The sequence below is a fragment of the Strongylocentrotus purpuratus genome, unplaced genomic scaffold, assembly GCF_000002235.5.
Source record: "Strongylocentrotus purpuratus isolate Spur 01 unplaced genomic scaffold, Spur_5.0 spur5_scaffold_2, whole genome shotgun sequence".
NCBI classification, from domain to species: Eukaryota; Metazoa; Echinodermata; class Echinoidea; order Camarodonta; family Strongylocentrotidae; genus Strongylocentrotus; species Strongylocentrotus purpuratus.
Window position 1 is genome coordinate 42,178,216 of NW_022145605.1, and position 18,395 is coordinate 42,196,610.

The 18,395-nt window shown below is 36.1% G+C and overlaps 1 protein-coding gene across 1 annotated transcript; it reads right to left on the reverse strand.

Annotated features, from left to right (window-relative positions):
- Positions 1 to 2,010: 2,010 nt before the first annotated feature.
- LOC580915 (carboxypeptidase B) lies at positions 2,011 to 14,984 on the reverse strand. Its single transcript, XM_780943.5, has 10 exons — positions 14,888 to 14,984; positions 13,192 to 13,273; positions 8,587 to 8,808; positions 7,660 to 7,761; positions 7,205 to 7,309; positions 6,585 to 6,695; positions 5,637 to 5,727; positions 4,860 to 5,068; positions 3,435 to 3,519; positions 2,011 to 2,570 (listed from the first exon to the last, which is right to left on the reverse strand). The coding sequence occupies exons 1-10, from the start codon at positions 14,944 to 14,946 to the stop codon at positions 2,383 to 2,385; spliced, it is 1,254 nt and encodes a 417-aa protein (XP_786036.3). The 5' UTR covers positions 14,947 to 14,984; the 3' UTR covers positions 2,011 to 2,382.
- Between the last annotated feature and the right edge of the window lie 3,411 nt (positions 14,985 to 18,395).

Below are 18,395 nucleotides of genomic sequence, written 5' to 3' on the forward strand. Positions count from 1 at the left end.
TATTCATCCCATTATCATGCCTGCATATACTGTAAATAATAAATAATATGAAAAAGATTTTTGTTTTACCTGAATTTTTCCTAAATACAATAATCGACTAACAAAGAATTATGTGAACGTATAATACAGATATACAAACAATAATAACTTCATGTCGAAATGTGATTTACAAATATAAATATTAAACGAACTCATTATTTCTTTAACATATTATCCAAAGTATCTGCGGAAAAAATGCGGGAGACTGCAATTATTAGCAACGCTTGTACCGGATGGCGGCCTCAAAAGAAAAATCTTTAGGTGAAACTTTAAAATGAAAATGTGTTAATACGATCTAAGGGTATGAGTTTGTGAGTGTAATGTGTATGTGAAGTAGTATTAGTCGCAAAAATGACTTGCAATGCGACCTAAATTAGAGACATCACTAATCGCCTATTGAATGATGATATTTCGATATAAGAGGTTGTTTTAAAGATGCTTTAAAAGAAAAGATAGATGAACATTGCCTTAATGAATTTGGTAAGGAGTTCCAAACATCTGGGCCACGATGTCTTACTGAAAGTTGGGCTGAAATTGTTTCTTATAAATAATTAATTGATTTCAACTTGACCAATTGTTCCTCCGTTAAAACCTGTATGTTTATTTCGTTATTTAAAAAAAAACAGATATCCCATTCGGAAATTGGCCGCGATCAGGTTTTACTATATACTAACCCATTGAAATCTAATTCTCACACAGGAAAGTTCTCACTGGCCCTCACCAACACCAGAAACTCACACACACACACACACACGCAGAACTCACACACACAAACTCACACACGCGCGCACACGCACATGTACACAACGCACACACGCGCCCGTATCACCCATTCACGTTGGAATATGCCACCTACAACATATTTTCTTGAACCTTCATCATCCACACATTTCTTTATAAAACTTCTCATTCAGCTTTCTTTAAATAATTCAATCGGAACAGGTACAAAACATCTCAGTCTTGTTGTTATAACAGTTGCGATTATTTGGAATTTATTGTTTGGATAAAACATGAATCCTAGAAGGTTGTGTATTGTAAGAAGGAAATATAGAGAACAACAGCACCACCACCAATCACCACCATCAACACCACCACCACCAACAACAAGAACAAGAACAAGCACATGAACAAGATGGATGCAAAAAAAAAATAATTTGGGAATGAACTCAGATTCATACGGATATGAATATACTGGCCACTGACAGTGGGTTCACCTTGGTAAAACCCTCGATATGTTTTGAATACATCTGTAATGGTTTAAATTATGATTATACCCTCTGCGATTAGGACTACAGTTTGAACACAGCATTGAAATAGCATTTTGATTAATGTTTTCTTAAAAAACATGACATAAGAATTACAAAATCGGGCTTCAGCGTGCATACCGTAATATAATTGTCATAATGATGAAGTCGCTTCCCCCGTCCCCTATCATACATGGTATTGCTTTCTTGCAGACGAGACGAATGAATCGTTCATACGTGGCATATCAATATTACAAAGCCCAGCTATTAAATATGAGTATAACCCCTTATTTTGAATCGTTATCAATAATCCATCGATCATTTTGACATTATCTTATTTCAAGTTTGTGTCAGCCAAAGAAAAACTGCTAACAGGCTGGTCTTTTCTCATCGATGATTAGGAATATTTTTTGCGTCACGTTTTTAACACGTCTAGTTACAGAAAGGGAAGTTCGTGCATGTTATCTGTCATTTGGTATTACAGTTGTTTGAAATTGTTGAATTTCATAGGAGGGGCAATAACTTACATGTATTATTAATGTGTATCATCCATGAAACCAAGATAACGCTCTGAGTATTATCATCTTATTCTTCATTCCTTTATGTGTGTTTATTGGAATCTACACTTGAAATTAATATTTAAAAGACGCACAATGATACACCACTGCGTCACATTCACGTTCACCCTACATACACAAGAAAAACACAATTTTAACACAATGTAAGGATTTCAAATATATTTCTTTCTTTTTTCCGTTAACAATCATATACATTTACATATACACAACTGGGTATAATTAGTACGTCCTATGTTTGAACTAAGAATAAATGATGATATGATTATTTCATGCCAATGTTAGACCGATCCATTCAATAAACTCCAAGGAAACGTCATATGCGGTAGAGGCATCGAAATAATTCCTTCATAAGACGACATTAAATTATACAGTGCAGAGAGAGTGAGAGAGAGAAAGAGAGAGAGAGAGAGAGGGTAAATTTTTATGACATCTATTTTAATCTATGATCCGTTTCATACAAGATTGCTACAGTCCAGATAAGTGTTTTTGAATATTGTGAGCAATGGTCGCTGAATGATCTACTAGTATTCGTCCGCCATATGTTTGCAGAGTGCCTTGACTGCTTCATATGTCTCCTGACCAGTCGGGATGATCTGGTTAGCAGGGAGCAGGAAGCCGTACCTTCCTGTATCCCTCAGCTCCACCACGTACGAGTACTTGGCCCCCAGAGTGGCGTAGCCCCAATCTTCACTACATCCAGAGGCGGCGTCTGGTAAATATTGAAAAAGAAAAAAAAGGGGGGGGGTCAATACAATTTTTGACTATTTAAAGGCTATTACACGCCTGTTGACTGACTTTCATTTGATTTGGAGATAAATTACAATATCATTTAAAACCAAATGTCGAAAACGTATTGTCAGAGTGTTGAGTGTTGAATGTCATGGTACTTTAAAAGGCCAAGTCGGTTACCAGTTGGTGGCTAGTCTTACGACTGTTTGTTAGTGATGTCACTAACGTAACCACAGTTTGCTACTTCTTAGGACTTTTTCCCCTACTTGAAAGCTCGAAACATAAGTCCGATCCTAAGACAAGAAACATTAATATTTCGGAAAAATTATTTATATACATGTATGTACACTTGTTTTAATTTATTTTCAAATCCAAAGGAAGTCATTCTTTTAAAGTATGCTGTTGACTTGAGATCTTCAGGAAAATTCTACTTCACTCTTTTTTTTTTAATTTATAAAGGTATTACGCCCTTGTTATAAAATTGTTTTTCTGGATAAGGAAGAAAGTTATATATTATCTTAAGGCTAGAGATAAACTTTATTTCTGTTACGATATCAGATTTTCGTTTTACCCGCTTGCTTGTCTTTCTTAATTATATTTCGTTAACAAGCTTCAAATGTATTTATAAACTAACATGAACAAACATTAAAAATGGCGAAAAAGATGGATGCCCGATTCTGAGCTGCTTCTGCTGTTGCAAAGGCTCGATAAATATTCCCCGGCCTTTAAGTCTTCAGAATGCCTATTCGTATAAAATCTAAAAGTTTCATAATCTAAAGTAGAAATTAGTTTGAAATCTCCTAGGCTGGAGTATCAATAGATAGTTGTAATCATGGTAACTTACAGAGTGTCCTAGCAGACGGTCCATAGATATATTCGGTACCATACACACTCTGTAGAGCATTCACAGCCTTGGCTGCAGCCTCATCCTGTATACAAGAGATTAGTGTTACTATGTTAATATTGTTACTAGGTTAATAAATCATACAATACAATACTTATAATAATGATAATGATAATAAAAGCAAGAAAAGTAGAATTAATAAGAATGACAATAATAATGATAATAACAATTATAATATTTATAATATTATTATTATCATCATCATTATTAGTATAGTATTATTAAAATGTAACATTTTAATAATATTACTAATAATGATGATGATAATAATAATAATAATAATAACAATAATGACAATAATGACAATTATGATAATGATAATGATAATAATTTTCATGATACAATATGTTACAAAAATTGCTTATAGTACGATCGTAGCCGTGCAACATGTTCCATCGAAATTTCAGTTTTTTTTTTAAAATCGCCATTGTCATCAGCATGCAGCATATCGCCTTCATCACAAACAAGTAAACACATGAAATGTTACCTGCTGTCACATTATCATCACTAACGAGCACAGTTGAACATGAACATTTCTTTACACAATTTTCTCAATCATTCTGATAGTCATTATCACCAAATTGCTGTCACTGTCATCATCATAATCTTCATCATCATAATCACCACCATCATCACAGTATATTCCTCATGTTCACCAGCATCATCACAGTATATTCCTCATGTTCACCAGCATCATCACAGCATAATCCTCATGTTCACCACCAGCATCACAGTATAATCCTCATGTTCACCACCAGCATCACAGTATAATCCTCATGTTCACCACCATCATCACATTATAATCCTCATGTTCACCAGCATCTCCACATCATAACCTGCCTCATTTTAACAACCATTATCATGACCACGACCATGACGACAACCATGATCGTTACCACGATGTTCATCATTAGAAACGAAAGTAGCACCATCACCATCCATCCGTCTTCATCCTCCTCCTCCTCCTCCTCCTCCTCCTCCTCATCATCAATTTTAAGATCCAGACCCATTATCATTAACATCATTATCATCCCCATCTACTATGCCTATAATCATCTTTATCTCAATTGCCATCAATATCCATCATCATCGTAATCATCATCACATTCAACATAATCATTGTCATGATGAAATTAATAGGAGTAGCATACTCATCAGTATTTTCACCTCCGTTCATCATAATCACCGTCACCTGTCCATCAATATCATCATCATCCGTCATTATTGTCATCATCATTATAATGATCAAGAGTCATCATCACCATTATCTCACCGTCAATCACCATACTCACTACCACCATCATCGTCATCATCGTCCTTCTTTGCGTCATACATCATCACAACTCCTAATCGTTAATTTCTTACGTGATCATCCATGTCATTTGGAAGGCGAGCTCTGGCCGTGTATGACCAGGGAGCAAGCCAGAGCTGAGAGTAACTATGGAAGTCGATGTAGCACACGAACTCCTGGTTAGCGTTCAGAAGGAAAGAGGAGGATCCAGCGATCTCGGGTTCAGAGAAAGCTGTAGGGCCTCGGTACGTGTCTGAGCAGGCACTGGTGCTGGCACCCTCGCCTGAAATTAAAAAGGACACATTGACTAACAGCATTGGTAATGTAGGGATTACATGTAACAATCAAACTGTTGATGAAATGGGCGGTTTGGTCAATAAGTTATCTGCGTAAAGTCTTTAATAGCACCAACCCCCCATTAATTTCTTGTGCAATCGTTTACCAAGTATTAACAGTATACCCTTATAATTTTTATTATTAAAAACACTACTCATACATATATAGGACAGATAAGTTAAACTTCGGGTAACGATAAACTAGAATAAGAAAATAGAACATAAACTCTTTCTCTCACACACTTATTCTGTGCTTGAAGAGTTGTGTAAGTCATTATTCTTAATAATGCATATATTATGGCATAAGTACAGAAATTGAAATCGATCAGGGTAAACGAAAATAACTCCTAAACAAAAAAATAGAAAGAAAATGTTCATAACGATTTGCAAAAAGGGATAGTATTTAACTACATGTAGTTTGTATTTGGTAAAGATGTACCAATATAATTAGAGCAACAGAATTTATGAAATTAACAAAGGTGACAAACTATCTGGCAATAGCCTATTTGTACGTACCTCCCCATTCATACTCATAGTTTCTGTTAGGATCTACTCCTCGGCAAACGCTACCGCTGTTAATTGATCGAGTCTTTCTCCACAAACGGTCCTGTAATATCATGAAAATAATTTGACACCATTATAAACGAAATGGTATTTATTTCATAAACAAGTTCGTGTCACTGTTTGAGGAACGCTATGCTACTGTTAATATTCTCTGATCTTGTTAGTTCATGCTTGATATATTGCCAATACAACATAATTTCATTTTTTTTGTCTAGAAAGGTCTTTTTGAGGGCCAAATGAATTATTGAAAAAAAAAACCTGTTTAAACATTGCGTTTAAAGCCCGAGAGAGCTAATCTTTACACTGAATAAATCATGGACTTATGAATGAAGGGGGAATCAAAACGATTTCTCTTCCCCTTGAAAGAAGGACAGATCGTCCGACGCCTTGAGTACACGGGGTTTACAGGTTTACACTGCTTCTATCTATTATCATGTCAGAGGGCATCGAGAGCTATAATGCCAGAATCTCGGTCTTAGAATGACGAACCTTGTATTTAAGAGCATTGGAACGCCGCAGAACATAATTATAGTCATCATTATTATATTTTTTTCCAAACCCTCCGATGTGTAAGATGGAATAATGTTGCGCTCCGGATTCCGGTGCCTATGGTAGATAGAGTTTTTACACTTTCCTGATACACAATCTGTGCTCATATTCGAGGTAGCATTGATTCTGAAATGCCGAAAGTTTGCATTTGATTGCACTAAAAATTATCTGATTTATTTATCCATTACAATGATAAATATTGTAATGAAACTGATGCTATTTTCTCTATTTCTTGCAAAGAAGAAAACAGAAAAAAGAGGGAGAGGGCAAACTCGAGTATGCCCCCCTTGAAATTTTTGAGGGGCATCAGCCATCTCCCCCCCCCCCCCCGATTTGGTGGTCTATGCTTACCATAGTCCATGTATAAGAATATCCATCGACGTTGAGCGAGGGCACGATGTAGTAATCGAATTTGTCTAGGATCTCAGTCACATCGCTGTCAACACCGTAGTTCTCAAGCAGCTGTCAGGGGAAAGATAAAGTAGGGTCAGTTAAAACGAGGGTCAAACATAATGTTCGATCACATTATTTTGAAATGGATTGTTTTTAATTGAGCTGGCTTGTACTGAATGGGATTGAAGCAAATGGGCATAATGGTGTAATGAATTTCACTACATTATAGTTAACTTATTGTTTATATTTAAATGCAGCGAGACAAATTGGGTAATTTGAGGAACCAAAAGATATGAAAAAGGCTGTATCGCATCGAAGCGCACAGTGCATTTTAAGGAATAGATCCTGCCAGGGACCCAATTAACAGTGCTGAGCAACGCCTTAGAGAAAATGCCTTATAAACATACGCATCAATTGTTCATTTGAATTGAATTGAATCAGGTAAGTATTCGATCCCTAATCCTTTTGTTTCTATGTCTAGGAAGACTATTTCATGATGTAAAGATTTCAGAAGCCTTCCTTTTTTTTAATAATGTGCTCTCATGATTGATTTTTACTTAATAAGGAACATTGCTTACAGACTTAGTAATGAACATGACAGTAGCTGGCGAAACCCACTCACGAGCGTGGATACCTCCCTGCCAGTAGACGGCCTTCTTTGTACCAACACCTCCAGTCATTATCTAGAAGGAAAAGAGAGGATGTGGAGGAAAATGTGAAAAACTATTTGAGAGAGGAACAGAGAGATCTATGAAAGAAACGGTGAAGAGAGAGAGAGAGAGAGATAGTGTGACGAACGGATTCACAGTTAGGAGGATAACATACATCTCGATAATAATGAACAAAAATAATAATGGATGTTCTTATTTATGGAGTTCATATTCATCTCGATCCTGCAAAGAACATGAGAAGACCTTATCAAGAGAAACATTATACATTTTTCCTCACATAAGTCGACTCGCGTATTTAAATTTGTTTAATGCTGACAAAAAGGCAAACTAAAAGTTGTAATCGTTAAGATGTTATTGCTTACCTTTACAGCATTGATAGGACGGCCTTCAGAAGACGTAGCGATCTGGAATTGTTGAGCAATGGCGCTGTGTGCGGCAGTGATCTCAAATACCCAAGCTTGGATCTATCAAACAAGTGAAAAAATAACAGTCAAAATAATCAGACCTAATAAATAAATTCATATGATAAAACAAAAACGACATTCAAACACCAGAAGATGATAGAAAATAATATTCATTTTAAAGTACAGCATTCATTGCTTTAGTATATGGTACAAATTGTTTACATTCATGAATTAAGATAAGAGAAGGACATTCCGTATACTTTAATTGGTAACACAGTAAGGAAGAAAACATTCGGCATCTATTCTGCTTTATAGATATACAAACTCTTGCCAATTGACATTTTACATCGTTTTCATCTGATTGGCATGTAATATTTTAATGTAGAAATCTATATCTAGTGTCTTGAACAAGTAGCAAGTTTGAAATTATTATACACTTGTCAATCTTTCCCTTTCGATACATAAATTGCTTAATTCTTTTTAAAATAAATTATGCTACTTTCACATTTTTAAGATAAACTTGAGTTCTGGTAAAAAAGGAAAATGAATTCTCACAGAATCAAACGAAACTTCCACTGAATGTTCGAGATTACAAATAAATGTCATTTGCCGAACAATTTTGGTAGAAAATGTATCCTGGCTGGATAATGAGCATAGAAGGATGAGGAATTCAAGGTAAGTAGGCCCGACACCATTTGTGTAGTCCCATGTACTTCTTTCTGTGTGCAGTGCTTGTTACTTTACCAAGATTGGGCCAAATTTATAATGATTTGATGACTCCAGAACCTTCTTTCACAATGCAATCGCATGACCAGAACTCAAATTTACCTTTAAGCTTTTCCATTTCATTTTACTTAAATTGATTTCTCGTTAGGATAACTTCACCTCTTCGTATGTGTGGTAGACACTGTAGTCGAAATCCGCACTGATCTTGACATCATCGTCGGAGCGGGACTGGGAGTCGATCAAGGTCTGGACATCATCGATCATGACAGAGTACTTGATCTGTTTGGCATCCAGGATTTCCTTGAGGTCATCTTGGAAACGAGGTTGGACCACGATGTCGGTCGGCCGCTTGGTGGTCAGGGGTTGAGACCAGAAAGATATCTATGGAAGGAAGGGAAAATTAATTTTTTACTTCTTCACAAATAATGGATTACATGATTAACTATCGTACTTTTTTTACAGCAGGTAATTTTCTGTTTGGTAACAGAAACATCGAACATATTCGAAATGACACACTACTACGCATTGTGCGAACAGTTTGATTACATCATTAAAAGTGTAAAAGTGTTCACATTACACTTAGTGATCACATTGCAGTGCTTAAACTCACTTTGGTGCTTTCATCTTGTGATCATTTTTTTCTTCAATCTGTGTTCTCACTTTGATGTTTACTTACTGTGTTCAAACTTGAATTTTAGATATTTGATCAAACTGTGGTTTTCACAGATTATACTCTGTATATACAGTGTGAGTCAAAAAAAAGTTTTCACCTAGAAAATTGCTAATTATTTTAAAAATCATGTATGAACAGTAAATTAGTATACATATTATAAAAGAGTGTTTTATCCCGAATCTTTTAGTAACATTTTGTTTGGTATGTGTTCACGTTTGGATGAACAGGAGGCTCTGTTTGCGAGAGTGCAAAAATCGACTTGCGCCAAAGATGCTTATGTGATGTTTGAATAAAACACTTGGGCCCGTATTCTGAAGTCAGGTTTAACTTTAAACCTAGGTTTAAGTCTAGTCTAAGCCTCGCCTAACTCTCAGATTTAAACCTAGGTTTAATTTTGCGTTTCTGAAGTCAGGTTTAACTTAAACCTAGGTTTAAGCCTGGTCTAACTCTGTGGAAATTGTACACATATTTAAACCTGGGGTACACCTAGTTTAAGTCTGGCTTAAGTCAGGTCTAACTATTTGTTGGAAATTCAGAGGAGAAGAAGACACCATTAAAAGGCATTACGACGAATTATTGCAAATAATGAGACCGGAGAGACCTCTTGTGGAAAGAAAAGAACCTTTCATAATCATTGCGACGATGATTTTTTTGCATCGCTGTTGTTTTTTAAATACCAAACAAACATCGATTTGCACTGACTCCAACAGTACAAGGTGACACACACATCGCTTGCGGATGAAAGTGGGCCTTGCGATTTTATGCCTTCGGCAAGTTTGAACATTAATTTGGATACTTCATTTGCTTATTGAATCTTTATGCCTAATATTTTCTAAGTCTTAAGATTTTATATTTTATATAAGATTGTGTGATTTGTATAGTACGACAATACTTGAAACTAAAAAGTTGCCAAAGTAAATCGACAACACGTATCACTTTGTTGCAGAGGAAAACAAATATAGTAGCCCCATACCTTTAGTTTGACGTTATGCTCACGTAGTTTTGAAACTGTGAGTGCAATGCACATTTTTGAATTGGGTCCCAACGAAGTAAACAAATGCGAGTTAAAATAAAACTGTAGGCCTAAGGTTGAATTAGAATTAAGAGTAAATTAATGAAGAGCTAAATCTATATTTATAAGACAATCATGGATTAGCATAATTAAGAGCCAACGAGTGTGTTAAGCCGGAACTCTAGACCTAGTAGAGTTTTGGGTAGAATCTAATCCTACAATTTCTGCCCTAGATCTAGTCTAGACTCTAGACCGATTAGGCGCGCCTAGTCTATTAATATTATGATGTCAAAACATCCATAACATCCTAAAGATGCCCCGAAAGATGCATATAGAGGTCTAGATCTAGATATCTAGATCTAGACCTAAATAAGATTAAAATGACTTAAAGAGAAATGATCACAAATACCTTCTTGATGCAGAATAACTAGTCCAAAGTCAACATTGAAGCTCATATAATATGGTCGAATTTCAAGCGTTTTTTTTAGGACAATGCAATATTTCTAAACTGTGTGTACTTGAACGAATGAATGCGCGCACGATCGATGATGCGCGCACGGTGACCAAGAAGGAGATTGTGATACCCGAGGTATCCGATACCCGACACGTCGGTTCGAAAAAGGATTCCATTGTCCTAAAAAAAAACTAAAAATCAAACAAATGAGCTTCTGCAATGTTGACTTTGGACTAGTTATTTTGCATCAAGAAGGTATTTTTGATCGTTTTTTAGTTTCTCTTTTAGTCATTTAAATCTTATTTAGAGCATTTGTATGATGTTCTGGAATTGTAGAATCCTGATTTTTGTATCATTTATTTTTCGTAAAGAACAATTCCACCTCGATTCAGACTTTTTCAGCAGTTTAACAATAAATCAAAGGGTAAAACAAAACAAAAAATCAGGTCATAACGTTCAATGGTTGCTTCGAAAGAGATTTGTTTGTGTCGAATATTTTAAATTGAAGTTATTAAATTTGCAGCACGAAATCCAGCTATAAAAAAGCCTATATCAGCTACCCTTGAAGATGGATGAGCTGTACTGAGCATGTGCAGTAGAAGCAGACTACATCTCCATGGTAGTTAAACCTTGGCTTAACTTTAAACCTGGGTTTTAGACTTAAACCTGGGTTTAACTAAACCTGGCTTTCAGAAACTGAAATGATACTTAGACCTGAAGTCTGGCTTAGTTAAACCCGGGTTTAAAGTTAAACCTAGGTTTAACTAAACCTGACTTCAGAATACGGGCCTTGGGATTTGGGTAATAATTCGGTCTTTGCAGATCCAAATAACATCTCTAACAAATTTAATCATGCCACACATATCAAATATCGAATATCAAACATCAAACGACATTTTGCGTATGTGTGTGTGTGTGTGTGTGTGTGACTTTGCTTCTGCAAAAAGCATAGCAATGCGTTTCATTCTATACATTCAATCCATTCTCTCACTCCGCTAATCTCAACATAATACATACTGTAGGCATCACTCTGGCGCAAGTCGATTTTTGCACTCTCGCAAACAATGCCTCCTGTTTATACAAGCGTGGGCACATTCCACGCAAAAATGATACCAAATGATTTGGGATAAAACACTCTTTCATAATATGTATACTAATCTACTGTTCATAGATGATTTTTAAAATAATTAGCAATTTTCTAGGTGTAAATTTTTTTTTTACTCACACGGTACATTGCAGTGTTCACACTGTGGCGCTTGCACTCTGAGATCACACTAGTGATTAAAACTTTTTTATCACACTGTGCTATTCACACTCTGTGATCACATTATGGTGCACACACTCTGTGATCACGCTGTGGTGTTCACACTCTTTGACCACACTGTGGTGTTCACACTCTGAGATAACACTGTGGTGCACACACTCTGTGATCCCAGTGTGGTGTACATACTCCACGGTGATCACGCTGTGGTGTTCACACTCTGTGACCACACTGTGGTGCACACACTCTGTGATCCCAGTGTGGTGTTCATACTCCACGGTGATCACGCTGTGGTGTTCACACTCTGTGACCACACTGTGGTGTTCACACTCTGAGATAACACTGTGGTGCACACACTCTGTGATCCCAGTGTGGTGTACATACTCCACGGTGATCACGCTGTGGTGTTCACACTCTGTGACCACACTGTGGTGCACACACTCTGTGATCCCAGTGTGGTGTTCATACTCCACGGTGATCACGCTGCGGTGCACACACTCTGTGATCACAATGTGGTGCACACACTCTGAGATAACACTGTGGTGCACACACTCTGTGATCCCAGTGTGGTGTTCATACTCCGCGGTGATCACGCTGCGGTGCACACACACTGTGATCACACTGTGGTGCACACACTCTGAGATTACACTGTGGTACACACACTGTGATCACGCTGTAGTGTTCACTTTTTTTTCTTCTTCAAATTTGCACTTCCCCTATTGGTTTATTATGTTGGAAATCTTTTTTTTTATTTTATTGATTCCAAACAATACAAATTAATTTTAGAAATAAAATACAGTTGTTTTTTCTTGACATGAATTTAAACATTTTCATTACATAAATTGTACAATTGTTGAAAACAAAATTGAAAATCGGTTGTAACATAAAACAAATAACCCCATCCAACCAAACACCCTACTCCCCCCACCCCCTCCCCACCATGTGACACACACATCACCCGATCACACTTCCACCACACACTGTTCCTAGCCTCCTCAGAAAACCCCAAATCTGTGATCACGCTGTGCTGCATACACACTGTGATTACGCTGTGGTGCACACACTCTGAGATCACATTATGGTGCATGCGCACTGTGATCAAGCTGCGGTGCACACACTCTAGGCCACACAATGGTGTTCACACACTCTAGGCTACACAGCGGTGTTCACACACTCTAGGCCACACTGTGGTGTTCACACTCTGTGATCACACTGTGGTGTTCACACTCTGTGATCACACTGTGGTGTTTACAGAGTGTGAACACCACAGTGTGATCACAGAGTGTGAACACCACAGTGTGATCACAGAGTGTGAACACCACAGTGTGTTCACAGAGATCCAACCGTGACCGCTTGTTGCCTACCTTTCCTTCTAGTTCCTTTTGCAATGAGTTGAGGAAGTCAAGCTGAAGGTCATCCCGTGGCTCCACACGAAGAGCCTGGTATCTAATAGAAATGAAGAAAAAATGTGAATATCGAAAGAGAAAAAATGCCTCAGAACATTTATTTCTTATTATATATATTTCTTTTCAATTCAAAACAGTATTTCCAACTCATTCTAGAAAGCAAACAATGATATTATATATATATATATATATATATATATATATATATATAATGATATGCATACAGAATAACATAGCGAAATACAAAAATAGAACAAATAATAAAAACAGACTACAAAAATACTTATATTACAAAACCAAGTAGGTTACTCAGAATCATTTACAGACGTGACAAATGCACAACAAATTCTAAAGAATGAAAAGAAAAGGAAGAGGACAGGATTTTGTGCGTAAAATGCCTTAATTAGGCTTTTGAAAATCGCTCATACCAATTTCGCTTTTGCTTACTAATTTCAATAACGATATGATATAAATAATTGAGTAGCAGGTTAATAATATAGTTCTTTAAGGCACAACGAAACAAAGCAATACACATAAATAGGACTAATAGAGATTATATGGGATATTCAAGAAATTCTATAATTACGGAACAGTAATTTTATCGATATCTTCTGACAATCTACTTATTTTATTGGAATTATCATACATTTCTTGTTTCATCATCCCGTTTACAATGATATTTTTTGTGTTCCCAGCGATGTCGGACTTAATGGTTTTCAAATATTTTGCTCCCGCCTCCCTTTGACATTTTGGAATACAGTTTTACAGTTTCCCCCTCAATAAATGCCTTAAATGTACTACAACTCTTTTGCTGTGTTTTCAAGCGTAATGCCATTTGGCTTTGATCAGTTTTTTTAAACATAATTATCATTGCTTAAATCCCACAGACATAGTTATAGATTATACAATATTAAAAAACATCCATCAAATAAATGCTGATCATGGGGAGCCAAGTGAAACAGTCATCATTGTCACGAATTGCTTCCATGGGCAAAACCATTCCCAACATCGATTTCGAGAACAAACCATTTGGTACATTTCATTTCTTTTGAGAATCACTATTGTGCTTGAGATTTCAAGTGTTGCTCTTTTCGCTTCGTACAACTTATTTCCTCTATTGCTCCTCGCCTGTGGAATTCCCTCCCATCGTCTATTCGCGAAATTGACAACCTGAACCACTTCAAAGCTTCACTCAAGACTCACATCTTCCTTCAGACATTTAAATGCTAATTTTATTGGAGGAGCTCGCGCCTTTGAATGTTTTTTGAGACAGATATATTATGGCGCCATACAAATGCTGTGAATCATCATCATCATTTAAGACACATTTCTGCAAGGATTTTAAAAACAAATATGTTTGAAGTCGAATATAGATGAAGGAATACTAAATTTTTCTGGGGGGGGGGGGAATCTGGGCAGAAGTGTGTCTTAGATGACATCGTCTTTCACATTATGATGCAGTTTAAGTGAAATTTGCCATCAAATTTGGGGCGAATTTGGGGCTCCCAACGCTTTAGAGGGGCTTTAATGAAAACTGGTTACAATGACTTTTTGTTAACATATATCTTTTTTTAATAGTCCTTTTAGCAAAGTTTGAGAGGTAATGAAGTAACCCTCACAATGAACGAAAGTTTAGTGATTATTAGAGACTCACCCATCATATCGTACGGCTGAAGCCGCAGCAACGAGAGCAACAAGAATAAACAGCTTCATCTTGAAGAACCTATCGTCCGGTTTCCCACAAGAACAACAATTTGAATCTTTTATATGGATTTCATTGACTCATTTATATTTCATTATCTAACGCTATCTTAATCACAGGACGATTATAATGACATGCCTGCTTTAAAAATAATACTAAGCGGATCAATAACCGCAGGTTAAATACGTAAGCAAACTGTGAAGACAGCTTATCAGTTTGCGATTGAAATGCTATTTTATGATATATCATCAATATTCTCTATAAGCGGGCCTGTACGACGCGCATGTGGTCAGGTTCTAAATAATGTTAGCTAAAGTCACTAAAAATAGTATCTTTTTCTGGGGGGGGGGGTGTGAAAGTATACTGAAGTTTACATCAGCACCTGAGTGCATGTATATGGAAGTCATGGATTCGAGCATTGCTCGGAACCTAGGTTTGTTAATTACCCATTGACCGATGAACCGGTATGCAATATAAGTATTACATTCTTTTAAGTTGCATCTCGAGCTCCATATGGACATTATAGACAGAGTCAAGTACTGATCATGTAACTAAATTGTAGAAACCATCCGGAAGCAATTTGGAAACATTGACGAAGCAGTAAAATAAGAATTGATAAATACTGTTAGGTTTTCGTAGGATCAACATGAAAATAAATGTACTCATTCTTGCTCAAAATAACATAGATTCCACATGAAGGTATATGTGACTACACAAACAAGAGGAATACAAGTTTTTGTCTCGTCATATTTCCTCAATGAGATTTTTTGAAGGAGTAATCTTTCAGGGGACATTTCCTCTGTGAATTTCTTCCAAACAGACATCAAACATGTCAAAGAAATGGGAAAGTTCAAAAATTATTATTCATCTTACGCAATACTCATATTTATCTTCTGTGTTTATTCAGATATGGGTCGAACTTCTTTCATTTTTCTGATTTTCTGATCAGGGTGGACTTCCCTTTTTACTTCAATTGAGTTACAGCCCATCCATTTCTTTATCATTAATAAAAGTCCCAAACTTTCGAATAATACCAATGACATTTGTTTGGGTAGGTAACATTATGTATACACTTAGTTATCATCTGCAGAACAATGACAATTAAAAGAGTGACATTGCAAAGTCTGTTTTAGACCACTTAAATAAATTGAAAAGAGAATGACATTTTCTGGTACCGATCGGTGGTAATAATAATAATAATACTCAGTTTTTATATAGCGCTTATCAGAATGACTAAGCGCTTCCAAACTTGGAGATTATTACCCCGGCTTTAGCTGTAAATAGGCCCCTGAAGATGCGTTTTGCTACCTTGCTCTCTCTGTCTCTCTGTCTCTCTCTATCTGTCTCTCTGTCTCTCTCTATCTATCTATCTATCTATCCCTATCTATCTAACTATTTTTCTTACAACAATATATTATAAGGAATATTTCTCAAACATATCTTTCTTGCAACTATATATACGGTTATTGAATAAATGGAAATACATATCTCCTAAGGATTATTCTTTCCTCAAAATATTGTGGTTTTGATTAATTTCGTCGTGTTTACTATACGGATAAAAAAAGAAGACACTAAGGATATTCCAATATTCCAAGCATGAGGGAGTGAGATCAGAGAAGAAACACCGGTAGAAATAAAGTGAGGTGGCCATACAATTACAGAGGAGAGGGTATTGGACGAGGGGCAGAGGGGCAGAAATAAAGGAAGCGAGATAATAGATTGAGGTAGATATATATATATATATATATATATATAGAGAGAGAGAGAGAGAGAGAGAGAGAGAGAGAGAGAGAGAGAGAGAGAGAGGGAGAGAGATAGAGATAGAGAGAGAGAGAGAGAGAGGAGGGGGTAGAAGAAGAAAAAGAAGGGGGGCAGAAAGGTTCATGTGGAGGAAGATAAAGAGCGCTACAGGGCAGAGACTGTGAAAAGAAAAAGGGAGAAAGATATTAAAATAGGAAAACAAAAATCAGCTATTATAACGAATTGTGCAGGCAAATACAATAAGAAGGGACAAAAAGTTCCCTGAGATATAAGGCGGATTCACGAAAATATCTCCGAAATATTCGTACATGTACATGGATAGAAAATGTATATGATTATGGTTATAGCAGTGGGTTATGATTATTGATATGATTATTGAGTATGGTATTGCCTTTGGTTATGGGGTTATAATCAGCCAGCACATCTTCCATACATCTTTACCCCAGAGACAAATGTTTGACTTAGAGGATCATCCAAGGGAGTCCATGTTTGATGAGAATGATGCAGATGTTATTCTATCCAGGTAAGCTTCTAAATGAGGATCGTGCACATCGCATAATCTTAATCTCACTAAATCAATACAAAATAGACTATGATTAGGGGATGTTGATAGTCATTTACTAACATATGCTCTAAATCGCAGAAGATATTGACCTGGCCACACGTATTGAATTGAGGGCCGTGTGCAACTCTGAACACTTTACGTCAAAGGACAACAAATAGAAAGGAGGGGTTTAGCTGCCACTGATCTACAAAACCAAGATATAACATCTTGAAAGCAATTCAACACAATTAGTATGTGGTCTTTTTTGTATTTCTCCTACATTACTTTTCTTAATTTCATAATTAGCCTCTGAATAGTTTCACTAGTCTTAGTGGTTGTATGATTATGTTTATGATTTATTATCTTCAATATTATGATTATTACGATCATTAAAATTATTCTCATTATTATTATTATCGTCATAATTGTTATCATTATTATTATTATTTCGGAACATACAATTTCGGAGATGTACTCTCAAAACTTTGTTGTGATCACCTCTTGATGTAGAAACTGGCTGCACTTTTAAAGAAGAATAAAAATGTACATATTATGTTCTAATGAAGCCTTCTCTAACCGTCCGATCAATCCAACCCACCGAGTATTCACTATAGCGTACGTTCATTGTAGGTTTTGTATTGGTTTGTATCACATTCCATATAGCAAGATTGCCTCATACATAAGATTTACCAAGGGAATGCATAATAAAACAAAGATAGAGACGAAACATGTTTTTCCGCCATCGAAATAATCGTTCATGAATCAAAATCTGTGTGATCACTTTCTAAAAAATGGTTTATTGTAGTAAATGGGAACTGTTAATTATCATGAACTATGTCTCTCAAAGCAGTCATTATTACTATACTATCCTGTCAACTAATGAAATCAATTAGTCAATCAATCAATCAATATAACATTGTCATGAGGTTACGTGAGCGCCAAATTATGATTGATTCTATATTTACCAAACGCTTCAACTCGTTCAAAATACGACATTTAAAAGCTTTGTTTGTTTGTTAATTCTGCTTTGATAAATACAAATTGTTAATCGTTCTATAAAGATCAATTTGCAAAAAGGTTCATGAAACCTTCGTGCAATGATTATGTGAAAACAATTATTTTCTATCTTACAAGGGTCCATGTATGAGAATATCA

What these genes read in the sequence shown, in the direction of transcription:
- LOC580915 (XM_780943.5), bottom strand. Translation starts at nt 14,946, where the DNA reads ATGAAGCTGTTTATTCTTGTTGCTCTCGTTGCTGCGGCTTCAGCCGTA. An exon ending in AAAAGGAACTAGAAGGAAAG is followed by an intron (nt 8,809 to 13,191) that starts GTAGGCAACAAG and finishes TTCCTTCCATAG; the next exon opens with ATATCTTTCTGGTCTCAACC. An exon ending in TCTACCACACATACGAAGAG is followed by an intron (nt 7,762 to 8,586) that starts GTGAAGTTATCC and finishes CTTGTTTGATAG; the next exon opens with ATCCAAGCTTGGGTATTTGA.